Genomic DNA, 27,336 nt, shown 5'->3' with positions numbered 1-27,336 from the left:
AGAGGTAGAGGAGAAGCAAGATCCAGAGCAAGAGCAAGAGAAAGCGCAAGAGAAAGAGCTGGAGAAAGAGCAAGATCCAGAGCAGGAGAAAGAAGAGGAGCAAGACCAAGAGAAAGAGCAAGAGAAAGAGCAGGAAAAAGAGAAAGATCAAGAGCATGAGAAACAGCAGGAGCAAGATCAAGATCCAGAGATAGAGCCAGAGCAAGCTGACGTAACCGCTCCTGAAACATCAAAAGAATTAGAAGAAACACCAGCACCCGGGGGAGCCCTGGCTCCAGAGCTCCCACAACCACCCTCACCAGTCCCCACTCCAGATCTGTTCTTGTCCTTCCTTGACGCTGTGCTTCTCCTCATTTTTGTCTGTGTCCTGCATCTCCTCAAATTTTTTCATCTTTTATTTTCAATAATATTCCTTGTATAAAATAAAGTGTTTTTAATATTTTCAAAATTACAGTTCAGTGGCATTAAGTACATTTTTAATATGTTGCAACCCTTACCACCGTCTAGTGTCCGAACAGCTTCATCGACTCTGTAGCCATTAAGTTGTCACTCCCCGTCCCGCCTCTCCCAGTCCCTGACAACCACGCCATTTTCTGTGTGTGTGAATTTACCTATCATGGATTGTTCCTATCAGTACAGTTATGTGTTATGTGGCCTTTTGTATCTGGCCACATTATATGAGAAAGAACTAATTAATTTTCATTTTATGTTTTTAGTAAGAGGAAAATTACAGAAAAATCAAAGACTCTATGTAGAAACACAAAGCCCTGATAGTTATTATTGCCATAATCTTGAAATAGGAACCACTTTTGAATGACTAGAGAGCCAGAGGCCACAGAGGAAAATGCTGACTTTTCCTGGTCAAAACAAAAACAAGAATAATGTCAAAAGCTGAAAAGACAAACCCCAGACTGGAAAATTCTTCATGGGCAGAGAAAAGGTCATATTGCATCCTAGTGGTACAAAGAGTTCTCATTTATCCATGTTTTTATAGGGACAAAGGACATATTCCTGCAGTTCCAAAGGGAAGCAATTCATGTGGCCAGTAAATGTCAGACATCCGCAGCCTCCATTATGATGACACACAGAAGTTTACTCATTATTCAGATGGCATTTGCCCCATCAGATTGGCAGGTCTGCATGTCCGGTGATGACCAGCTCCGGTGAGAATGTGGGAAGAAGAGGTCCCAGCGGATGCCCTGGGAGACGTGTTCGTAGATACCCCATCTCGGGAACAGCTCAGCAGCTCCTAACAGAATGCTCAGGCACGTCTATTTGCCAAGCAGCGGTGATCCGGGGAGGTTATTCCACAACCGCAGCTGCCCAGGTTTCTGTGGAAGTGTTTTCATCACCGCAGTGGTGGAGGTAGCAAGGGGCTGGCCACGTCTCTAACATCCTGTAGAGGGGCTGGGTGTTCAAACCTGGTCCACATGGACCAGGGAACATTGAGCGGCTGCTGAGCTGTGCACAGAAATTGTTACGTAAACGTCAGTTTGTAGTCTGTACCGAGGGTCTCAGGTTGAAAAACATTTATGTGTTGTCAACATGCAAACACACCTGTATGTAAACGACTGTTTGGGTGAAAGAAGAAAGAGTGAGACAGACAGACACAGGACAGAGGGAGTCGAATGGAAGAGCCAGCCTGGGAGACGTGACCAAGACATGAATGTGGACCAGCTTTGTTAGGTGGGAGTTTCGAAAACTTTTATTCTCCTTTAAGTGATATGTAAACATGTTTTTTTTTTAAAAGATGACCGTTAAAGGGAACTTAACCCCTTACTTGGTGTCAGCACCACGCTCTGCCAAGTAAGCCACGGGTTGGCCCATAATATGTAAATATTTTTAATGTGTACATTATTTTATATTTACAAAATATTTATATCACATTAAATACCATCCACTGAACACTCACTTACTAAGTCCAGTACATTACCTAGTTTCAACTTTCATAGACATTTATTACAAAGATAAAAGATAATGATTATAAGCAAATCAGTAGTAGTTCAATAGGAATGAATAATAACATTAAAAATACAGTCCTTCTACCCAGGCGCGCAGGGTGTGTCCTATGCAGTGTTCCTCTTTCCTGTTCTTGCCCTGTGTGCAGGCACGTTTGTGTGTGTGCATGTGAGTGGGTGCATGTGCGTGTACAAGCATGTGTGTGTGTGTACAGGTGTGTGTGTACAAGCGTGCATGTGTAGTTGTGTGTGTGTGTACGCTTCTCTGGGGAGAGGGTGCCGTAGGCCTGCAGAGGACCTGCTGCCCCAGTGTCAGGTGAACTCAGGGATGCCGAGGGGACATGCGTGTGCCATCAGCAGCGTCACCACCCTGGTTTCCTGAATCCAAGGCCAGGACCCTTTGCACCACTTGCCAGGCCACCTTTCTCAGTCAAAGCGCCACTTCCTCTGCACAGTCCTTGGTAGCTCCCAGCCTGCTCTGCACTGTGTGATCACACTCAGATCAGCCTGGGAGGAGGTGGCCATCACTGGGTGTCCCTGAACGTTATAAACCAGGAGCCCTAAGATCACACTGGGGAAGACACTTCTCCACATTGACAGGGCTGCAGAGTGACACAGCACGGTTCCAGCCCAGCTGCTGCTGCCTCCAGGTGTGGCTTCCGCATGCTGATACCTGCATTGAAGCAAAAACCCCCAGCACAGTGAGGGGCTGCCACCTCTGCTGCCCTGGACGCTTGTCCGCATGTGTAGTGTAGGAGAGGGTCAAGGAAGGCCAGGGAGGGTGGGTGCTGTGTCTTGTTACCTCTGTGTTCTCCATAACATTAAGGAGATGTTTGCTGGGAATGAGTGAGAGCCATTCATATTTCATGTACATAAGAAAAGTCAGGGCTGGCCGGTTAGCTCAGCTGGTTAGAGCACAGCCTTATAACCCCAAGGTCACAGGTTCTGATCCCTGTGCCAACCGCCAAAAAAGGAAAAAAAAAAGTTAAATATAAACGTAACTGATGATATTAATATAAAATGAGATGTACCTGAAGCAAATATTCCTGACAAGAAAGAAAAATAAGAGGTTCCTCTTTAGAACCTGTTTAGGTTTGGAACCTGATCAGGCTTGAATGCGACATGTGAGAGAGATTTATGGGTGCGGGGACCAGCAGGGTGGGGCATTCCCTGCTGGGACTTTATGGGATCAAAGCTTAGAGAAGGGGATAACAAAAAGTATGTCTGCAGAGAAGTGACGGGCCTCGCTGAGCCACGTCAGAGAGCTTGCACCGGGGGCGAGAGAAAAGGTTTGGAAATTCAGGTAGCGAGTCAGACCCTAGAAGGCCTTAAATGGAGTTTAGACTCGACCTCTGGTTGGTTGAGAGTCAGCGAAGGTTTTTTGGAGTGAGCAGTTTTCTCTTGCTGTCTTCATTCTTCATTCTGAGGTTCCCCTGAGCTGTTCCTGTATGTGGATGAGTAGGAGAGGGTGGGAGATGGCCAGGAACTGGGAGCTAGAACATAGTTCCACTCCGAGAATCCCTGCTCCAACCCTCAATTAACTACCTGCATTCATATCACACTTGCAACTTCACTTCTGACCATGTGCTCATTTTATTGTCTGTCTCCCCACTAAGCTCCAAGGTCCGTGGAGATAGGAGGACAGTAACTTTGACGACTGGATGTTGCTTTTTATTAGATCCTTGGCACTTAGCACAGAGCCTGTAACAGAGTGGGCACCTAATGAATCTTGTTTTGAGAATGAGTGAATGAATGAACGAAAGTACGTGGCTGCAAAGTCAAAATAATTATCTCAGCAGAACAGAGGCCACCGCAGGTGGACAAGGGGGACAGGTGGTGGGGGTTTAGCAAGAAATTGGTAAAGGGCCACAAAAAACGATTCCGTTGTGTGACACTGAACATACTCATTATCCCGATTTGAGCATCACATGTTGCACACAGGTGTTGATATCCAACGCTGTACTCCCCAGATACTACAATCATGTTTCAATAAAGCAAACAAACAAACAACATGAAAACTCGTGTGCACACGCCCTCACATACACCGGGTGATCCAGGAACTCAGTTGTCCTTGCCGGATACCTTCCTAACTCACAGCCATCTGGGAAAAGCCTTGAACCCACAGGTCCCGGCAGACCCCACCCCCACTCCCACCCCCACGCCCACGCATCTGTCTGTCCCCAGCAATCCCTGGCGGCCTCGGACCCGCACCCCCGCGCAGCGCATCCCGAGCGGGCACCTGGGTGTGGGCACCGCAGGCGCAGGGCACAGGTCAGGCAGGAAGAGCTGCTGGACACGCGCCTGGACCAGCGCCTCGCTGGCGCCCCCCACAGGCCGAGCAGTTTGTGACGGCCAAGTTCGAGGCGCGGCAGCCAGTCATCGAGCGCCAGGCCGACCCCGCTCGGCACCGCCTGCAGCCAGGAGCGCCTCACTGGCCGCCACGATGCTCAGAGTCCTCCTCGCGCTGCTCCACCTCCTGCTTGAGTGGAGCGTGTGGCGCCAGCAGCGCGTCCGCCTCTCTCAGGCTGCTGGGCAGGGGCCCCTCGCTGCCGCCCGCCGCCTCCTGAGCGCCCACGAGCCGATGCAGGAAAGTTTCCAGATCGTTCCTGCAGGAAGTGCAGCAGGCTCCCGGCCGCCGCCGCCTCGCCGCAGGCCTGAGCCCCGCTGGGTAGCGCGCCCCGCTCGGCGCCCAGCTGCTCCGCGCCCGGGTGCAGCCGCGTCACCTGCGTCGTGAGCGCGCAGCCAGCAGGGCCGCCTCCTCCAGAAGGGCCGCCTGGCGTGGCTCGAGCGCTTGCAGAGCGGCCTCCAGTCCGCTAAGGCGCCGCAGCAGGGCGCCGCTGGCGCGGGATGCGCTCTCCACCGCCCGCCGCTTCTCATGCGCCTGGGAGCGCACCTCGGCCACCTCCAACACGTGCTGCTCCACTGGGAGCCCCGCGCTCACCTCCTCTTTGCGCTGTTCCACGAACCCCACGATGCGGTTCCACCTGCCCAGGGGAAAGAGGGCGACTTGAAGAGGACAGGGACTCAACTTGGGTATGGAGGGCCCGCCGACCCAGGGTAGGAGCCAGGCCCTGGCCACCCAGGCACTCTGTGACCTGGGGAAGTCACTCTATCACATTGAGCTCCAGTTTCTGCCTATGTAAATGGAGCCCGACCTGGCACATTTGCTTAACGCAGCGTTTCTCAACGTGCAATCGGAATGAAGTCAAACCATGTTCATAATAATACTAAGATGCTGTTTCCTTTTCACTCTCCCTCTTTTCCAAGTGTTCAGTTGGGTTTTCCCGAGGCCGCATGAGACTGAATGCAGAAGCAGAACTGAGAGCCCAGCTGCCTCCTCTTAAGGCAGATATTAAAGAGATTTGCAAAACTGCGACACACACACACACACACACACACACACACACACACACAAACTTGTGTCCAAGTGAAGTGGCGTTTATAAGTGATTTCACTACAACCAAAGAACAAAAAATAAAAATAAAACAGAATTATCTCCTTTTTATAGAAGAGGAAACAGAAGCTCAGAGAAAAGACCGACCATGGGCAGCAGGCTGCAGGGCTGGCCAGTTAGCTCAGGTGGTTAGAGCACCAACGTCATGCATTCAGTTCCCCCATCAGCTGCCAAAAGAACCACAGTAAGTTGCACTTACTGAGTGGTATGTTCTGGGCACTGTTCTAAGGCTTACATATATTAATTAACCAACTCATTGGTGCTCACAGCTCTACGGGTATATATTACTATTATTACTGATTCTATGCACGAAGTAACTGAGCAGACGACAGAGGGTGTATCAATCAGCCCAAGCAGGTAGGTGATAGAACCAGAGCTCAAACCCAGGTGGTCTATCTTCAGAGCACACTCACTCTTCTTTTTGTGGAATGTTAAAATGTAAAACCAGTAAAGAACATAGTAGTTGCTTGGAAAATAACAGTCATTGTGGTGGAGAAAATCAGTGCTAATTACAGGTGGGGTCATACGATTCATGTTCATCAATGGGAGGCGCGTGGACACTAGGTAGGTGTCACTTTCAGCACTTCCAGTCTGAGGCAGCTAAGAGCACGTTTGTTGTCTCCCTCTGTTATTCTCAGCAGAACTTCTAGAAACAGAAACTCCGAGGTGACAGAATTACAAGTCTGAAGCCACCTCTGTCCCTGAATTTCTTCTGCAGTACAGCCAAACAGGAGAGCCACTGAACATGCATTCACTGTGACGTGGGTGAGAATAAAGCTTTTTTATGTTTAGCTATTATACTTGGGCATGTATTTCTTACTGTGGCATAACCTATTCTATCCTAACTGAATCGTTAAATGGTAATAATTATCATTTTTCCTCAAACAAAATACAGATATGGATGAAAGGAAAAGCTCGTGCAGTTGGTATAAAAATACAGAATTCTTTTTTCTTGAGCAACAGAAAAGACATTGTGAGAGCCCCTGCACCTGGAACACCTGAAAGGAGCCAGGTCTGCACCTGCACCTGGAGCACCTGAGAGGAGCCAGCTCTGCACCTACACCTGGAGCACCTGAGAGGAGCCGGCTCTGCACCTGCACCTGGAGCACTAGCTAGCACTTACTCCCCAGGTGAGAGATTCTTCTTCTTGCCCTGACTTCCCTTCTCCAAATATTTAAAAAGAAAGAAAGAAAAAAGAAAAGAAAAAAGAAAAAAGGCAATGAACCCCTCCCAAAAGAAACTACTGAGGAGGTTATGACACAAAAACATCATCCAGTTGGTGGACCTTCTGCACGATGAAAGCAAGAAAAAATGCATTTGGTGATGAACTACTGCATGAGCAGCATGCAGGAGGTGCTGGACAGTGTTCCAAACACGCATTCCCCATGTGCCAGGCCCATGGGTACTTCTGCCAGCTCATCAGTGGCCTCAAGTGACTGCCCAGGTGGGGCATCATCCATAAGGACATCAAGCAGAGCAACCTGCTGCTCACCACCAGAGGCACACTCAAGATCTCTAACCTGGGCATCACCGAGGCCCTGCACCTGTTCGCTGTTGATGACACGTGCCAGACAAGCCAGGGCTCTCAAGCCTTCCAGCCACCCAAGATCACCAGCAGCCTGCACACCTTCTCTGGCTTCAAGATGGTCATCGGTCAGCTGGGGTCGTGTTCTACATCACGACGAACCTGTACCATTTCAAGGAGGACAACATCTACAAGCCATTTGAGAACATCAGAAAGGTGGACATGACCGAGGACTGCAGCTCCCAGCTCTCCAACCTGCTGAAAGAGATGCTGGAGTACAAGCCCGCCAAGTGGTTCTCCATAAGGCAGATCCAGCAGCACAGCTCATTCCAGAAGGAATACCTGCTGTCCGAGGCGCTGGTGCCCATCCTGCCGAAACTGGACGGGACCTGCACAGTGGCGCCAGTGAGATTAAGGACCTCTTCAACATCAAGAACACCATCATCTACACTCAGGACTTTGCAGTGCCCAGACAGGTAACAGAAAAGGAAGCGGGTCAGAACGGACCTGTTGTGGCCATGTGCATGAACAGTGTGGAGTCTGCACAGCTGAGCACCAAATACTCCCCCTCCCCCCACAAGGCCTGCTCCTCAGCAGCAAGATCACTGGCTATTGCCTGCAAGCGGCAGTGAGATCAGCGCCTGCAGCCCGTCTCCAGGAGCCCCGGCAGGTGCCATGGCCCAGGACCTCCTCTGTCTTCCTGCTGACTCCCGGCCTGCAGGCCACCTAGGAAGGTCACTGCCACACTGCTGTGCTGGTGCACTTTATGTTTTATGTTTGGACTGCTGGCTCCCCACCCTGCTCCAGACCTTCATGGTTTGTTCTCAGTCTGCGACAAGTTCAGGCCTCCCCCACCTAGTGACGTGCTGAAACAGATCAGAGCCACAGATGAAGCCAGTGTGAGGACCAGACCTCCTGTTCACAGCCACGCATGCAGAACTGCCCAGAGCAAGCCACGTGGCTGCCTTACGTTTTCTGTTTAGTTGGTTCCTTCTTCTTTCTTTTTCTTTTTTTTTTTTTTTAAGAAAAAATAAAACTGCTGGATTTGGGAGGAGGAAAGCTGGTGGAAAAATATTATTAGAAGATAGTACAAAATCTTTTCATAAACTTTTTGAAGTACCCTCCTGTAATATATATAAAATGTTAACTGCGGTATTGTATGTTTGCAGGAGAGCGTATGATTACAGCTGTTTAGTAAAATTATAAGAATACCTTGCTCAACTTTGTTTGCCGATGTCCAACAGTTTTGGTTATTGAAAGTGGTGAAAGTAAGAAAACTGAATCCGCAAGCAGCTGTGAATTGCGTGCTCTAATACATAACGCTGCCGTCCAGCGTTGGTGCTGCACACCGCAGAGCGTGGTCGTGTTGCCCTTGACAATGTTTTTATTACTGAATGTGGAAAGAGGATGCAAGAGGAGAGTACGGAATTAGTGGGAATGATTATCCAGTTTTCAATGTTTAGCCGGGAAAGGTTAGAATAGTGAAAAAAGAATCTGAAATAGTGGGATATAGAATTTACAGCAATGAGTTGATAAGTTACATTGTTTTATAATGATGATCAGGGTTTTATTGTTTTAGAGATTCTCCACTGAGATCATTTTTAAAAACCTGACCTCAGTTAATGGGATTTACACCTGTATCTTGGTGACCTCTGCCACCTACACACCAGATGTGTAAAGTGGTTTGGCTCTTTCACTGAGGAGTCCCTTAGAGACTGCCTGCAAATGTTCCACAAAAGCAATTCTTCAAGAACAGTGAAAAAAATTTCTCATGAAATAGTGAACCTTCTAGAAGAATATAAAAAGGACTAATCACATTTTCTGCGGACATCATTCTTTGATAGGATATAGCATGTACATTTGCAGATTGCTAAGTATTTACATTTTAAATCAGACACACACATCTGACCATCAAGACTGGCCCAGCTAATCTTTCCTTTACTCACAAGACCACTGCCAACTCATTTCCTGCGTCCACAGTGGAGCTGTGGGGGAGAATTTTATTCTGAAATAGAAAACCTCATCCACATTGAAATGCACACACACTTGATTGTGAAGGCGGTGAGCAGATAGAGAGACATAGATAGACAGGGAGACAGACAGAAATAGAGATTCGAGGGTACTTCAGGAAGTTTGTGGAAAAATAGAATTAAAAGATAACATGAGCATTTCCATAAACCTTTGGAAGTACCCTCTTATGAAAGGGAGGGAAATGGATACAGACAAAATATTTATATTGATAATGTCTGGTTGTTAGGAGTATGAATAATTTCTAGCACACACTGATTCCTCTTTATTTCCTTTTAAAAAAATTCTACAATGGACTTATATTACTTCTATAGAGGTTCCTTGTAACTTGAAAGCAGAACATTGGAAATCATTTGTTGCCATAAAATGATCTTTTGAAATTTTGCTCCACTATAAAAGAAAATCACTATTTCTTAAAATAGTCTTTAAATCCATTTTTTAAAATATGAACATATTTCATTTTTTAAAATATGAATATATTTCTAAATTATCCAATTAAACATCTATTGAGCAACTACCATGACAATGCTATCAGCATTGGGGACACTATGGACACAAATAAGATCTAGACAGATATCTGGCCTCATGGAGTTAGAGTCTGGAAGGAGAGCTGACCAATGACAGGAGCAGCTGTAATGCTGAGCCCTTAGTTCTACACTAGGGAAGGTTATATACAGCAAGATGTGCCCAGGACCCTACAATTCCTTTGGAATCATCCTGCATTGGTCCCTGCAGTAGGATATTGTGGTTGGAATTAGAGTCACAGGGTCAGCTTGGATTCAGGTTCAAGGCACTGGGGGTAAATGAAAGGAGAGCAGGTGGAAGGCCTGACAGTGAAAAAAGCAGTCGTCCAAAGAAAGTTTAGAGTCTGACAGTGCTATTTCAGGATGTAGCAGAGCTAGCCTTTCTATCACTTATTTCCTAAGCTAATGACAGAATTTCTAAACTTTATATCACTAAAAGACCAAAAGCTAAATATTCACTGTAAACATTTACCATGCACTGAGACATAAAAAGCTTCAATGATTTCACAGACCACCTTTTTAAAAAAATCTTTTTGATAAGTTCATAGTACATGTTTGCTCTTGCAGAAGAGAAGGCATTACTGAAATTACAATTATAAATTTTAGGAGGCAATTATTTATCCTGTTTTCCTTCTTCCATGCCAAACTTAACAAGTGGCATCAAAGGTTTTCCAAAAAGCAAGTCTTATTCCCATTATCACTAAATAAAAGTTTCCAAACATTTTGATAATCATTTTAAGTAAAAGTTATTTTTAATGTCACACATGTTTATAGTTTTACTAAATCTAAATGATGTACTCTAATGTTTCTCTTAAAAAATAACTTTTAACTTTATGAAGAATAAAATTAGGCATTAGATGTTTTTAGACATTTTCTACATGGCAGAAAAAGTTTGATATTTGAAGCTTACCATAAAAAATACAGCAGTAACCGAAACCAAATAAAAAAGACTGAGATATTTAAAAACAAAATCAGACAGAATTTGAACCTGATACTGTGACAGATCAAAATTAGTCTTAGATTGCAAAAGTCCAGCCAAAACAGGCATGGGATGTTTGGGGACTTTGGAAGTATAATTGCTGTTTCTCATTCATTTCATTTCTTTTTTCTTAAAGTTGTTTTGTGCAGTTTTGTTAAATCATGGTCTTAATGAACTAGATTTATTTTCAAAATTGACATTTAAAAATAATTTAATAAAATCATATTAAGTGGGAACAGGTTTTTTTGGAGTATAATCGGTGAGCATTTTGTGGAAATTAGAACTCTGGCAAATATAAAACAGAACCAAAATATTTATGTAAGGGTTATAAATAATTTACAAAATTAATTTAATAAAATGCCTAGAACAGTAACTAACAATTATTAACAAAACAACAATGAAACTTATTTAGGTTCAACAACACATTTAAGGCAAATGTTGAATTAATATAAAAAAAATGCAGGAAACTGATAATTGACATACGATACAATAAAAATTAATGTTCACGTTGAAAACCTAAAGTTATGACCACATCTCTGTATGCGTTCTAAATACCCTCTTTAATTTCCCAGTCGTGTTGAGCACAGTTCATTGTGGACTAATAAGCTGTCAACTGGAATATCCAGAGTGTTTCTTAAAAGAGAACACTACATTCTCCCTCCCATGTCAGGTAAAATAAGTTAACATATTTATTTTAACAAAAGGTCCATACTAACTCCAATCTATAGTTTTTTAAAAAAATTTCTAGTACTAATTCTGGTGCTTATAGATATCTATTCTAATTCTCATGCTGTTCCTGAAAGGAATAATATGTTTATCCTGATGGTTTTACTTGACTTCACCCCTAAAATTTACTTTATGTGGAAAGGTTTCATCATAAAAATATCTACTAATTATATATGTCAAGATTGATTGCACTGCATCTTGTAGAACCAGCACAGACTTTGATATTAGCCAAGCTGGGTTTCAACATTTAACTTTATTCTGTGACCCTAGGAAGGTTACATAACTTCTTTGAGCCCTAGTTCCTGAACTGCAAAATAAGAACTTTAGGACAGTCGTCACAGCGTCGTATGGAGTTTAGAAAGAGCTAGTGCACATGCGTAGCACCAGGCTAGGAGGAGCGTACAGCACTGCAGGGGTTAATCTATTGTTCTTCTCTCCTCTATTCCTGGGATATTTTGGCTAATTGGACATGAGTTAAAAAATATGGAAGAAGTTGCTGGAATAAATCAGCTCCACTAAAAGGCTCATTTACTTTGCAGGCAATCGTTATATATCTCCAAAGTGGCATTCAATAAGATCAACACATTGGTTTTAAAAGTGTATTTACATTTTACAATTCATATGCAAGTAAAGATTTTTCAGTGCAAAATGAGAAGAAAAAAAAAGCTACATCTGTGTGTATAGTTTGATTTTGTAAAAATGAAGAAATAAACCCAATTTTATTAAATGTTGAATGTTCATGGACAGGTAACAGAAACAAATCTACTTCAAATAGCACTCTACATCAACACCAAAAAATATCAAAAAATATCTAAAGGAAACAGCCTTTTTAAAATGGGATTGACAATAATTAGAAGTTCCCATTATTTGTCCATGAAACCTAAGAAAGGTGCTATTTCAACCAGGATTCTAGTAGAACTTGGCACATAGATTTGAACTTTTCAACCATCCATTACTTTCAACCATCTTCTTGTAGTTTTACTCATTCAAACAATCTCACATATACATACATTAATATTAAAAACACACATGGCTTTAAAGGAGAAAATTCATTTTAAAATTACATTTTCTACAACAGAAGTAGGTCACTATATTTATATCCAATTTTTCAGTCATGGAAATGAATATTCATCGCAGAGCTACTGGTTAACATACACTATTGTGCTCAATACTTCAGAAGATGTGTCTGTCCCTAGGAGGATCTGTTTGATCATGTTCAAGAATTCTAAGGCATGATAAGTAGTTGTTCCACAGGACAAGTGCCACCCTTGCAATGACACATCTTGATATATTCAACAAGTCGTCAAATCACCAGCCAAGGATAGGGAGACATTCACAGTCTACAGGTGGTTGGCTCAAAGGTCAAAAACGTGTTTAAAAAAATGTTTATGGAATAGCACCATAGGAAATCTTTAGAAACAAATCCTCTTTACCAATATTACAGTTTTTAAAAATTGTATCCCAGGAAGAGAAAAAAAAAAAAGATATTTCAATCCTCACAAGCTGATTTCTACTTCATTTCATTTTTAAAAAAATACATTAACCATGACGACATCAACAGTACTAGATACAACAATAACAGATCAAAAACAGAAGAAAGACAGTAGCAGCAGCAGTGACTTGAATATGAAGCATCTGGGGGGACATTTAGGAGAATCCTACCCACTCCTCTTTGGGGTTTTCTCACAAGGTTCATAAGACATCACAGGCTTCTTGGATTCGGTGTGAAAAGGCAGCACTTCCACAGAAAAAACTGAGTTTACCAATTAACGGGGCGTTTTTCCAGGACTTAAATAAATGATGTCTAGAATTTAACTGCAATAATAGACACTATTGACATTTCAAATTTGTCAAATTGATCATTTGTGTTTCAAAGAGGTTAAGCTGGCCTGCAAGTGAAAATCATGAAGCTGAAATATTCCAGTTTCCAAACTTCAGACACACACACACATTAAAAGTACAAACCACTCTCAAAAGATTCCCATTTCACATCACTTTATATGAATCTGATTTAAATTGTATCCAAGACACAAAGTCAAGACAATTATCCTAAGACACAAGGAGAGGGTTTTCCAGTTTATGACCTGCAAGATCATTTAATGTCCCCAAATCTTGAAAGTTTGTCAAAAAGAACAGTCTGCAGGGTCACAGCCCCCGTAGTGAACTGTCTGAATTGTGTCTTCTAGTTCAAGCTGTGAACAGAGAAGCTTTGTAGAGTTGTCTTTGAAGCACTCGATGCCCGTTCACCAGCTTTAGTAATTCCAGCAAGCATGGAGTTCAAATGTTCTTATAATGCTGATCAGCTGGAAGCTTCTCTTTTAGACAGAGATAATTTGGTCTCACAGTTTTCTTGTGTTCAAATTCATATAAAACATTTGTGCTAATATCGCACTTTTAAAAAAATACGCCTTCTCTCCATTATGCACATTCCTTTATGTTCCGACAAAGGTTTTGGTGTTATTTTTTGGTATGCGTGGTATCTGGATATCTTATGCTTTTGTATCTTATATGAAATCCTTTCTTGTTGATTGTGTCGTCAGTGTGAAAATGAATTAAAACTGCATCCCCAATTGAATAGATATCTTCTGCTGGCTGAAAAAAAAAAAAAAAAGCAAATAAACACAAAACAGAACAAGTCACTTTTTCTTCAATGTAATATGTATTTGGGAATTTTTCCTTTAGCATATAATTTAATATTCCCAACAATCTCGATTGACTTCTTCATTTTACAGATCAGAAAACTTGAGATTCAGAGATACACATGACATGCTAGAGATCACATGGGTAACAGCGAGAGGGCTGCACTTTCAACATATATTAGTCTGTTTCCAAGTTCTGGGAACTTTCTTCTCTAGAACTTGGTGTTTTTTCACAAACCCTTAAGCCAAGTTCTGGTGATTTACAAATAAGTAAAGTGAGGATCAAAGAAGGTAAAGATATATAAAATTTGTTTCGGAAGCTGCTCTGCGGCACAGTCACTTCCAGAATCCAAATCCTCCATTACTTCTTGTATTGGTAATTCAAATACCAAGAAGCTTTTTCGTTTCACTTCAGTTGCTATTTGGGCAGGAGTTCAACAGTATTATTTAAGCAACAGATACTGGTAGACATTCAAAAATTGGGACTAATACCTTCAGAACAAAATATAAAATAAGTATTCAGAAGACTATTCAATATTAATGCAGTGAGTCCTGGGAAAAAAGCATTCGGAAAGTCTTAAACTTTTCTTTTTCTTATTTTTCACAGTAACCTCTTCTGACCTGTATCTGGCACTCTGCACGTGCACAAGTGACACTGTGCAACGAAGCAATCTTCTTGCAGCACTGGCTGAGCCCACACCACGGATGATCCTGCTACTCTCACCAAATATACTTGTTGAAAAGGGAAAGTGAATGAGAACGGTGTGCATGTACCTTTTTCTTTTATGCTTTAATTTAGGGAGGTGACAAAATTGTCAAGGGTATGTGTTGAAGCGTATTGCTTTTAGATTAGTAAGTATTTAAATATTTAATGCACATGGAAAAATAACAAGAAATTATAACGACTGAATTCATCTGTCTCACCTGATATTATCAGGCAAATTCATTAGAAGTGAAGAAGTGGTAAGGGTAGAAGAGGCATGCTGTATTTTGTCAAGCTATCAATAACATGGCGTAACTTTTTTCCCCAAAAACATTGCCAATTTTTAAATGTTACACATATCAATCAGGAACTAATAGGCATTTTGTTATGTCTATGATATCCTGTTGGTAGCGTATTTACCCCAGGTCCACAGAATCGACCAAGCCCCACAGCTGTTGAATTGAGACCATCAAAGAGCTCAACATAGTCATAGCCACAGTCAGCTTCTTCTTCCACTTCAAAAGTCTGGAAGGATAATTCAAGTCGAGAGCCTCGTTCTGATACTAACAGCCATTCACAGTCGACCTGTCCAGGGTAGTTGTTATCACCAAACTGAGCATGCGAGTACAGATCTCTAGGTTTTGATTCTGCTTTCAATCGGCCACCACACTCTGCCCAGGAAAGAAAAATGAAATGAGTACACTCAATGAGCTTTAACAGGTCCAATTTCAATTTCAATGTAGTCTAAACATCTCTCTCCACCTCCAGCATTGGCTACGATTCTTCCATAACTGGTGAGTCAGATACTGTAATGGATACTGGCAAAGACCCCAGACCCACATTCCCTGATGTGGAATCTCAGCTCTAACACCTACTAGAGCTCTGTGACTTTGGGTAAGTGATGTCATTCTCTGGGGAAAATGCAGATGATAATAATGCTACCAGTATTAGTGATTTTTGAGAATTTGATACATAAAAATCACTTAGAACAGCCCCTGCGACACAGTAACCTGAATTAATTTTTTTATTATTATACTTAGTACTGCTTTTAATTTCAAATAAATATTTTCATGGAGAAAAGGCCAGGGGCTTAACTCAAATTTAATCTTAATCTTTTAAGAACCCAGAGTCCAAAAGAATAAGAAATAACTTAAAAGTCATCAAAATACATATAACCTCTGTATGTGTGTGTGATATATTGAACTTTCTATGTAGAATATATAGAACAGTATTATTTTACTTCGGTAGAAATATTTGCCTAATTTGATTAGAAAAAAACACACACACATCATTAATTATAGTCATCTTTGTAGTTCCAGAACCTATTCAGTTATATTTTCTGTTTGTTATAATGAAATAATTTAAATGCTCTTTACAGCTTCTTTTTTAGAGAGATATTAATAAGTATGTGCTCTACCAGTTTATTACCTTTGCCCCTACAGGTAAATACACCAAATAAATAAATAAGTGTGCCTAAAAACTTATAGCTACTATAACTTGGAGAATAAAGGTTTCAAGACATTTTCTCAGGAACCCTTTGTAGTCAGAGCCCCAAACTTTATAATAACTAGAGATTACATAAAGACAGAGGGAATCTACAGTGACCCATGAACCAATATACATGCAAACAAGGCCCCTGTTTGAGTTATGAAATAGAATATGAAAAGTGTCAGAAAAAAGTAGGGGTTCTTTCTGCCAAGGACTGAGATGGTCCCTGGGAAGCAAGAATTTCTGTGCTAAAATCAAGAAAGTCCCATAAAAATCAATATGGTAAGATATGGAGAAGCTAAACCACTGCATATCAAAACATAATTGTAACACTGTCATGGTCGTCTGTGACCAGATAGTCCTTTTTTGAAGATGGATTATGCAGATGAAATTCTGACTTGGATTTTTCAGATTTGTATACAGTTTACCCATATTGTGGTTTGGTGATTTTAAATAACAAAATATTTCTGAATTGCCAAGTTTAGAACCCCATTCAAGAATGTCTAAATAGGGTTCAACCAAACCTATGAACATTGTCACAGACAACTGCACATTCAGAGACCTTTGTGTGATGAACGAACTTCTAACTAGGATTCCGGTCAAGAGAATGGCTTCCCCATAGGGCTAAGTTACATGGTCAATCTAAATGTCCCTCTGTCTTCCAAAAGGTAGGTGGAATACTGTGCACAATCCATTGTTATATAGACATCTTGCACAATCCGTTGCCACCATTACAAAGGTACATATGTGAGGAAACACCTTCTTGGAACCACTCTAGAAGGGTGAAATACTGATCAGCCTTGGGACTGTATCTCCCAAGTCCCACAGACTGGAAACCAAGCATCCCTCCTTTCCCTCCATGGTGTTTTTCTTATCCCTGTAACTCTCCTTGTGACAGAGTTCTACAGTCAAATTGCTTGGTTCCAAATTCGAGCTTTGTTCTTTACCAGCTGTGGGACTTTGTCCTACAACTTCATTTCTAAAATGGGGATCATACACAGTATCCCCATGATAGGGTCTAGATGGAAGAGTTCATGGGTAAATATATGTCAAATGCCTGAAAGGCGCCTGGTGCATGGAGAAAGCCATCTAAGTGTAAGCTATCAGTACTACTGCTGTTATTTTTCTATGAGAGCATCTAAATGCCCTCATCTGTACTCTAGGTTCTACTCAGGAATGAAATGAAAAGTCAGAAAAGTTGAACAACAATTTAAAACACTATTAATCTGCTCTCAGAAAGGAAAAAAAAAAAAAGAAAACATATCTTTGAAGGCCAGTAAAATATTTCGTAAGAAAATATTTATGAATTCAATCTGTAAATACATAAACCAGTGTAATCTCATTTACAGATTTAAAAAAAATTCTACCTCTTCGAAAAGTTTGAGAGTTGACTAATTTGTTTCCAGCTTTTTAAAAACTGTCAGCACTTCTGTTACTTTTATTCCACACCCAAGAAGGGCTGGAGGGGGAGGACCAGGAGACGTGGAGGAGGCCCTTGCTTTGGTTATGCTACTTCACAGAAACAAGGTAGTGACACAAGGACCAGGTTCTGCAAGAGGTCATCCTCTCCGACTCCAGCTTGGAACAAAAATCAAGGAGGAAATGAAGGCAATTGAACAAAATGGGAAAAGAGATTTCATAAGGCTTTGCGAATCTGAAAATCACAGAAAGTTATCATTATTTGATTTTATTGAAAATTTCTAGAAAACAATGGCCTACATTTAAAAACAAATGACTTAAACTCCATTTAAGGATGACTAGTAATGCTGCAAAAAATTCCCTTATTTTTATTTATTTGTTTCAGTGCACACCCTCATTCCTGTCACTGCCCAAACTAATAAATCTGGAATTAATGTTCTAACCATAAAAAAAGAGAAATTAATCCACAAGATGAGTTTTCGAAGGATGAACATTAGAATAGTACATGCGCGAGAGGTGTGATTTTAATATGGTCCTGGAGAAATTACACGAGCGTAACATTTTAGGCAGAATGAAGGCAACTGCTTATGAGTATTTCCATTAAAACTATGCTCAATATATCATTTAACAGGTCCCTTTAAAAGATGATTTTAAATAGAGTGAACATGTTTTAAGCAAATATTCCTATTCATTTACCAGTCATTTAGTATGTCAACAATACTGCTTTTAACTCGGTTGTTTGGACGTACTTTACAAGCTGCCAGAGTGTCTTCTACAGCATTCTGGGAATGGAAAATGCAGCTGAATGTGAAAGGTAACAAGGACGGCAAAGAACCCTGGGGGTAGTCTTTATTTTAATTTAGAAATACATGTTTGTTTATTTCCTAGTAAAGTATTAAATTCCAGAAGGAGTCCTCTAATTTGACCTATAAATGCTTTCAGTGGGCATTCTAATTTAATTGATTTAGATCAAAATAGCGTACTTCTAAGGCTGTGAATAATATATTAATTGATTTTTAAATGTCATTAACAAATAGTAGGATGCTTTATACTACACAAAAGAAGTCTTAACAGACAATGCCATGTTTTAAAAAATTATTTTCTCTCCATGTTTCTCCTCTCTTTCTGTGTTATAGCCATATCCTCTGAGAGAAAACACAGGAATTTTTTTTTTCTTTTTACTAAAACATTTGTTTCCTTCAATTAGTTTTATTAAAAGCTGGAGTAATACCACTTGTTATCTGATTAAAACAAATTTGAACTTATAATTCGAAGCTACTGTCAGAGGTAAAAAGGACTATTTCCAATAAAGTCCATTTCCCATGTATTTCCCACAGTACTACTGCAGGGGGAAAAAGAGCCATAAAGCTATATGATAGCAATATTTCTAATCACTTGGTTTTAAAATTCATAGTGTTAGAAGTTTTTCTTGTGGGTAAAATTAAAATTTATACATAAATATAAATTTACTTAAGCAAATTAAAATGTAGACTTGAGGGCCCATCAATAACAGCCACACATATTCTTGAAGGCAATAAATAATGGATAAGTGCATTATATATGTAGCAAAAGTTGACAGATGGGCTATTGGCATTGGCTGTCTTGCCAACAGAAACAAGATAAACTGAAAATCCAAATTTTAATTTATCATATTGTAAACTGTCAACCGGCAGAAATTCCTCGTACTGTCCTATAAATTCCCACAGCTTTCTAATTTATTCCTATAAATTAGTATTGCATGGTCTATCCAAAGAAGATATCAAAAAATATTTAATAAAAGAGCATAAAATAAATGAACTTGTTAAAGAGAATGCTCTGCGGAAACATAAAGAGCAAGCAGTACCTAAGAATATTTCAGCATATATGGCTACTAGAAAAATAGCAGTATACAGAAATCTACCCAGAAATTTCCAAAATAGCTGGTTAAGTGAGAGCAAAAATTTATACATAACTGAAAAAAAACAATCAAATTAATAAACAAGTAATGCCCCCAAATTTAAGAAGGGTAAATAAGCAGGCGTTGGGAAGCCAGGACTCTAATTCCAACTGGTACTAGTTTTTTGCGCTATTTTGATTGCCATTTAAGTTTTTAGCCTCAGATTTCTCATTTCTGAAATGACAGGGCTGGATTAAACAATAATCGAGGCACGTATTACCTAACAAAATGTGATTAGGGTTGCTCACATGGGTATCGAAATGAATATGAACTAAACAGGGAAATAAAATGAGTGCAGCCAGTTATATTTTTGAACAGAGGATTTGCTCAAAACTTATATAAGGAAGCATTCAATCTTTTTATTGTTCCAAGTAATAAAGATGCAGTGTCGTATTGGTTTTCTTCCTAATTTAATAGTTTTACATTGAGAAAATATGCTATACTGGAAAGTACATAGCTGTGGAGACAGAATTAGGATAAAAACAAGGCTTTGAAACTATTTTAAAAACATTTGCAAATTAATTAATCATCCAGATTTTCAATTTCTTCATCCACAAAATGAAGATAATACCTATGTCACATAGTTCTTGCAAGAATTCAATGTATGTAAAGTGCTTATGGTATACATATTATATATATGTTATACATATGCATAAAATGCCAAGTGCATTCTATACCGTTGGATCTCAATAGATGACCTCTATACATGATGTTTTACAAGACAGATTTCTCCCTAAAGTGTCAATTGTTTATGCATTAGCTATGCCACTAGGTGTCAGCATAAACTAAGTGATTTTAGCAAATACTTATAATTAACAGATCTTTTTTCTACCTGAATGAAAAAAGGGACATTCTTTAGAGATTTTTATGAAACATATTATTTAAACTGGCTCCAAATAATAAACAATTTTATTCTACATTTTTGTCTAAAAATTACTATATTTTTCTAAATAAAATTTTATTTCTTAAAGACTTCCAGAACAGCTGAACTCTGTTAGAGTCAAATTAGAGATTAGGATTAGAACAAAGATCATGCTGCATACCAAATAAAAGAAAGGAAAAAAATGAGGCTCTGTCAAACAAAGAGATATATCCCAAACTTATTTACAAAAATATATTAATACAAAAGCTAGCTAACCAGGAAGATTATTAGATAAAACATAAGTTTCTAATACCAAACTATAGATTTCTATCTGTTAAATGTAACATGTAAGTCGAACGGCTAAAGTTAATATGAAATATATTATGCAAATATTTAGAAAGAGTTCTACCTGATCATATTGCACTGATCGCAAATCAGACTAAAACTATTGTTTTCTTCTTCTTAAATGTGCAACAACTGCAAAGATATTTAGGTACAACGTCTGCTTCTGCAAATGTTTCACACACTGCCTCAGTGAGATTTCATCTGCTGTGATTGGAGATTCATTTATAATCCTGATATTGAACCAAATACAATCATTTACCAGAAGAAAAGACTGGATCTCAGTTAGAAAAAGAGAAGTATGACCCTAATGTGCTGACCTGTAGAATGTGTGGCTTGAAAGCCTTTTCTCTGAACCGATGCATCAGAAACAAACCGAACAAACATTTTGTTTCCAGTAGCTACAAGAGGATCTGGTATCTTGTTACCACACAGTCGTCCAAGAATTGGTGATTTTTCTGTTTCTCCATCAAATACTTCTAAGTGATCATAAGCACATTCTTGATGCTGCTCGACCTCAAACTCACTAAAGGCCTATTAAAAAGAAAAAGAAAAATTAAAATAACCACGAATCGCTCATATTTTCTTTTTGGCAGAAATACATATCAATGAAATATGTTCAGGGTATGCAAATGATTCAATCCATGTAGTGCGTTACTGAGAGGGGATGTGAAATCGGTAGAACGTGTAATCTCTGGAAAAAATACAATGAGAAAAATGATGTAACAGCGTCATGTGAAATTCTACTATTCGGCTATTGCAACTAATTCTACCATTGCAACCAAATCTACTACGAATTTAAACAGATTATAATAATGAATTTAAACAGATTATAATAACAAAATGGTATTTTATTTTGAATTTAATCCAGAGGATTCATCAGAAAATTTTAAACAAACAAATTAAAAGAGTGGAACTAGCTCAAACGTCCGTCATCAGATGAGTGGATAAGGAGACTGTGGTATAGCTACACAATGGAATACTAGTCTGCTATAAGAAAGAATGAAATAATACCATTTGCAGCAACATGGACGGACCTAGAAAAAATTATATTAAGTGAAATAAGCCAGGCACAGAAAGAGAAATACCACATGTTCTCCCTTATTTGTCGGAGCTAAAAATAAACAAACAAACCAACCAACCAACAAACAAAGAAATAAACTGTGGGGTGGAGAAAGATCCAACAATCACAACAATTCCTTGAACCTGGTAAGACAAGTGAACTGCTATGATGTTGATGGGGGAGGGAGAGGGAGAGAGGGGGGAAAAGAGTAATTCGTAAAGGGACACAAAAATCAACTACATTATATGTTGATAAATTAAAATAAAATATATATATATATTTGAATCATCATTAAACCTCATGTTCATTACAATATTTGCAAGATTAATATTAATGATTAATAAATTTAAAATGCAATGATAGAAAAAGAAAATTTTAAACAAACATATTAAAAGATTTATTCCTTCTAGTTCTGATGATCATAAACTTGAATATCATCCTCCCTTCAGGCACTTAAACTAAGGAAAAAACCTATAAAGTAATTATATTTTCACAAAGTTTAAATGCAATAAATGTTCACAGAATAACTAAAACAAAGGGAATTTTCACTATGTCTTTATTTAGATCTTACAAAACATTTTATTAGAAAACACTAATATGACTTTAGGCTAGAATATTTTTAGTTTACTTTTCAGAAGGTACACTTATTTTATTATTTGGCATCTTGGAAAGTTTACTATGTTTTGCCATTATTGATGCCATTTAAAAATCATCCTAACTTAGTGTGTAGTAATATTTATATGTGGCTCTTAGCTAATTTAAAGTAAAAATGTATTGAATGTGTAACACGTTAAAGAACACAACGGAAAGTCTAATTGAGATGAACTGAAAATAACATTGTCAAAACGATCAATAATTCCAGGAATTACAGGTCATTTGCTATTGCCAATTAAAGCTCTTTACCGAGAAAAACCATCAGACACTGAAGAAATAAACTACCACTACTACTTGAGACTATAAAGCAAAGCTAAAAAATTATAAAGAAAATAAACATGAAGAAATATAAAAAATGCTTTAAATTTCATTAACTTTTTTGCAGTCCTGAAACATAAAATATTTACACATAAACTTTTTACATACATTTTTTGATGCAGTTTTGTGAAGTGATCGTAATTCTCAATTCACTTGAAAACATACAAAAAAAGACCAAGAATGGGTCTCTCAGTGCTGGCCCACTTACCTATTCCACACCACAGCACACCACCTACTACCACTTCTGACTTTGGAGGAATAAGGCAAGAAATGAAAGAAGCAATTTATATTAACTAGGGAGTAGGAGAAAGGAATGAAGTTAAAGAAGAAAGAAAGGACAAAAAGAGCTGATCTCTCTTATGTCTCATTCCACGGTACCCTACTCAAAAATTATAAATAAAAATGTTATAAACAAAGAGCATTAGAGTTATTATTTGTCATAAGCATTATGGGTAAAAAGGAGCACTCACGTCATCCAACCAAAGACACTGGATTGAATACAGCACAAAGAATCTCACTGGAAACGAAAAACACCGTAGGGAAATATAGTGAACAGACTGCAGTAGAGTTTATTTATCCTGAAGCACGACATGCAAAGCAGGCACTCACTGGAGGAGACTGTCCCTTGTTAATCTCTGTAATCCAGCGGCAGAGTTGAGTAAAGACAACACAGGACATAGCGCTGACTGGACGGCGGCCTGCCTGGATAAGTGTGTTGAATCATTACCCAAGCACCTATGCTCACGGCCACCCTCATGCATGAAAATGCTGCGGATGTGGCGAACCCAAATTCCTGGTTTTCTGCCTCTCATGAGACGGTGCTCAGTCAGCTCCTATTACTACTGTGCACACATATACATTCTTAACATCGATTTATAACTGACAAGAAACCACTAAAAGAAAACTGGCCTGACTGCATCCAGAGTTCTTTATTAAATATGAAACCCAGCTTCTTAATTATAAGAACAATGTTATTTCAAGAAGAAAACACATTATTTTGAGAAAATAATGATGTCTGAAAACTCCTGTATGTTAAGTCATTTTCTCTTCTGAATGTGACTTACAGTCATTCATCTGTAAATATAAAAAGCAGAGAAACTTAAAATGTAGAAGAGAAAATTATAAGAAAGCTGGAGGTAATGATGTTCTAAAGTCTACCCTACAAGTATCTGCTAAAAAAGGGATCAGAATTTACAGACCACACATGTTCAGTCCATTGATTGGTACAATGAAAACTGAGTGAATTAGATGAATAAGTGACTATTTCACTCCGTAATGGAATGCAGGATGTCTGGAGTAAATCATAACATCTGCTTAACAGAACAGAGCACACTCCACAAAGTGGCATTGAGCTGGTGGGCTGGGGCCATACTGATACCTGCTCTAAAGCCAACCAGCTCCAGCTTTTTATCAAATTACTAATGGAATCAGACTGAGTCTGAAGAGTCAAATTAGTCAAAGATTCTGTAGCTTACACATACTCAAGTGATACATACAACTCTCATTCATTAAGGTATTAATGAATTTTCCTCTTGGAATAGGTAGCAGCCTGTTAGGTCAACAGCAAAGATTGGGTGGTCCTTTTCCAGAAATCAATCTGACCTAAAAGCTCCATCACACACAAGCAAGGGCCTAACTCACATGCTGAGATCTCATAAGTCTGGCCCTTATAGTAGAGATACCCCCATAGAGAGACCTCCATAGCAGTGACTTTACCTCAATTAAAAAAAAATATTTCTAGGCCACAGAAAGGTATTATTGGAGCCCTTGGGAAATTGGAATAACTTAAAATATTTTTTATAAATCACAATGATAAAGTGTGATGTACAATTTATTACTTTATTCTATGACACATGCTGAATCATGAATTGCTATATCTAAGTGATAGAGAATGTGAAAATTTCCAGCCACCAGGAACCAATGCCACAGAAATGTCTCCAGAAGACATTTAGATTCCCAAAAAATCCCTCAAGTTCACAAGAGGGACGAAAACAGCTAACAAAGCTGATTGTATAGAATTCTGATTTCCGCTAAAACACTGCCCTCTATTTTTGAACTTAAGTATTTTTTCCTAAGCATTTACACTAAGACTTTATAAGTATTTCAGTATTAAAAAATTTAAAGCATACTCATTCCAAAATTACATTTCTGTGATTTTAGAGTTACTAATCTAGGTTTTAGAAAGGCCCAAAGAGAGTGAATAACCATGAGCTTTAGTCAGAAATCCTAATGCATTTCCCACAAGGCAAGCTAAGAGATGAAGGAGTCCAATTCAAAGAAATAAAATTGAACCTTCAGTATAGGCTGTGGAAATAATAACTGTGTTTCTGGAACACCCAAGCCAGCCTAATCCCACCTGGCTGGCCACTGGCCAGGCTTCCACATGCTGTCCCATCATACGAACATCTGTAGAGGTTCTTTTATTGAAAATACAGGCATTGGCTGCAGGATGAGGCCGTGCAGAGTAACTATATGAATTCACAAAGGACAAGATAATAAAATGATAGCACTTGGACAGAAATTAAATTTAGCCAGGGTGAGCAGTTAAAATGAGAGACTTAAAGAGACTGATGCAATCTGAGCAACTGCAAGATCAGCTTTAGAGCTCCCCAGTCCCGGCCATCTTTTGTTTTTCCCAGTCTTTGGTCATAGCTGCCACGTGGTTTCCCACAAGATATTTGAAGGGTGAGAGGCCACTGGAAAAGATGGCAGAGTGGAATACAAACCCCAGTCTTCTCATTCAAAGACCCTTTCTTTTCCACGAGTCCTCTATAACTGTCATGAAATGTACTTTTTACAGATTTATGGTGGAGAATTACTAACAGTTGTAGATGTTCATGTTTTCTAAATATCCCACATTTGAGGCTGTAAATTGCAACTGTATGTAACTTAGCAAAACTCTGAGATGTGATAAATCAAAGCAACATAAGCACATTAGTCTATTGTAGAATGCTCCTATCCTAGAACGTCATTTGTTTGTTTTTTGTTTTGTCTATTTTTAATGAGTTAATTCAAAATATGAAAAATGTACCAAATAATTTAATGATCAGTTGAGTTTCTCAGAAGCAAGAGTGAATGAAGCCAGCAATAATAGATCCTTGTGTTTCTTCATTCAGAACTTTATCTCTTTTCTAGTGAGAAGAGTTTTTTCCAAGCATCTTTTGACTAAGGTATCTTTGTACTTTAAAGCTATTATCATGCAGTCAGCAGCTCAGGATTAAACACACACACACACACACACACACACACACACACTCTCTCTCTCTCTAAAATCAGGGCAAATGCATTCATTTCGTATCACTTCTGTAGCAAATTCACACCAATTTAGTGGCTTAACACAACACAAATTTATTCTCCTATAGCTGCAGAGGTCAGTAATCTAAAATAGGAAGGCGAGGCTGTGCTCTTTCTAGAGGTTATAGGTAAGAAGGTTTCCTTGCATTTTTCCAGCTTCTAGAGTCTGCCCCCATTACTCGGTTCATATCTCTGTCCTCCAAATTTGAAATCAGTAATGCAGCATCTTCTACCCTCTCTGACCTTCTGCCTCCCGATTGTAAAGACCCTTGTGATTACATCAGGCCCATCCAGATAAGCCAGGATAATCTTCCCATTTCAAGATTCTTAACTTCGCCGCATCTGCAAAGTCCCTTTTGCCATGTGACGTAACATATTCACAAATTCAAGGGATCAGGACATAGACGTCTCTGGGGGGCCATTATTCTTCTTTTCACAAAGAGTAAGGGCTAAATGTTTTCACCCTCTTAGCATGAGTGATTTTCCGGGAAGATAAGCACAAACACTTACGAACTCATTTCAAACTCTTTTTCTGGGGAAATTAGCTCTGGAAACAACAGACTACATCCCACAGGCCAAATCAAGCCTGCAGCCTGTTGTGGAAATAAAACTTTTATTGGAACACAACAAATTCCATTTATTTGTGTACTGTCTGTGGCTGCTTTCACGCTAAAACAGGCAGAATTAAGTTGCTCCAACATGGACTGTATAGTCGACAATGTCTATATTACTTACCATCTGGCCTTTTAAAGAAGAAGTTTTCTGAAAAGTAATTATTAGCTACATTATTAATTGTTACAATTGAATTTCAAATTAACAAAGCCACGCAAAGACTCCCATTGATCATGATTGAACAATTCAATAAAATGGTATGTGATTTTTCTTAATTATCATCACTATGGTTACTATTTGGATATCATATATTAATATTTACATGCCAAACACTATACATATGTTTACTTAATACATGCACAAAATCTATGAGTAAGTATTATCTCCAATTTCCAGATGAAGAAATCAAGGCTTTAAAAGGATGAATATCTTTTCAGGATAACATGGCTGGTAAGTAGAAGTGCTAGGATCTAGATCTAAGTCTCTTTGAGTCTAAAATATATGTTCTAATCCTTCCATATCTCTCTATTGTATACCAGTTTTATTTAATCGTTATTACAGTGGGCTTTCCATATCCATGGGTTCCGCATCTGTAAATTCAACCAACAGCGGATCATAAATATCAGGAAAAACACCATAAAAATAACAATATGACAATAAAAAACACAAATTAAAAGGCAAGCTAGAATAACAACTATTTACATAGTATTTACACTGTATTAGGTATTATAAATCTTCTAGGGATGATTTAAAGTGTGTGTGTAGACGCTGTGCCCACGGGGTGCTCAAGCCGGAAGGGGTTCTTGCAAGCA

At 39.2% G+C, this 27,336-nt stretch overlaps 1 protein-coding gene and 1 pseudogene across 1 annotated transcript in view; one reads left to right on the top strand and one right to left on the bottom strand.

Moving 5' to 3' along the window:
* LOC134385845 (serine/threonine-protein kinase STK11-like) overlaps positions 1–7,569 on the top strand; it is an 80,480-nt pseudogene extending 72,911 nt beyond the window's left edge.
* Positions 7,570–13,651: 6,082 nt separating this feature from the next.
* TLL1 (tolloid like 1) overlaps positions 13,652–27,336 on the bottom strand; it is a 232,362-nt gene continuing 218,677 nt past the window's right edge. Inside the window, exons 19-21 of the mRNA XM_063108291.1 lie at positions 20,904–21,117; positions 14,957–15,207; positions 13,652–13,786 (exon numbers count right to left, since the gene is read on the bottom strand). Of these exons, the coding sequence (XP_062964361.1) occupies positions 13,652–13,786; positions 14,957–15,207; positions 20,904–21,117 (600 nt within the window). The remainder of the gene's footprint in view (positions 13,787–14,956; positions 15,208–20,903; positions 21,118–27,336) is intronic.

This window comes from Cynocephalus volans, chromosome 9, assembly GCF_027409185.1.
Source record: "Cynocephalus volans isolate mCynVol1 chromosome 9, mCynVol1.pri, whole genome shotgun sequence".
Taxonomy (NCBI): Eukaryota; Metazoa; Chordata; class Mammalia; order Dermoptera; family Cynocephalidae; genus Cynocephalus; species Cynocephalus volans.
Note: the sequence above shows the minus strand (reverse complement) of the source record. Positions and strands in the feature narration are given on the sequence as shown.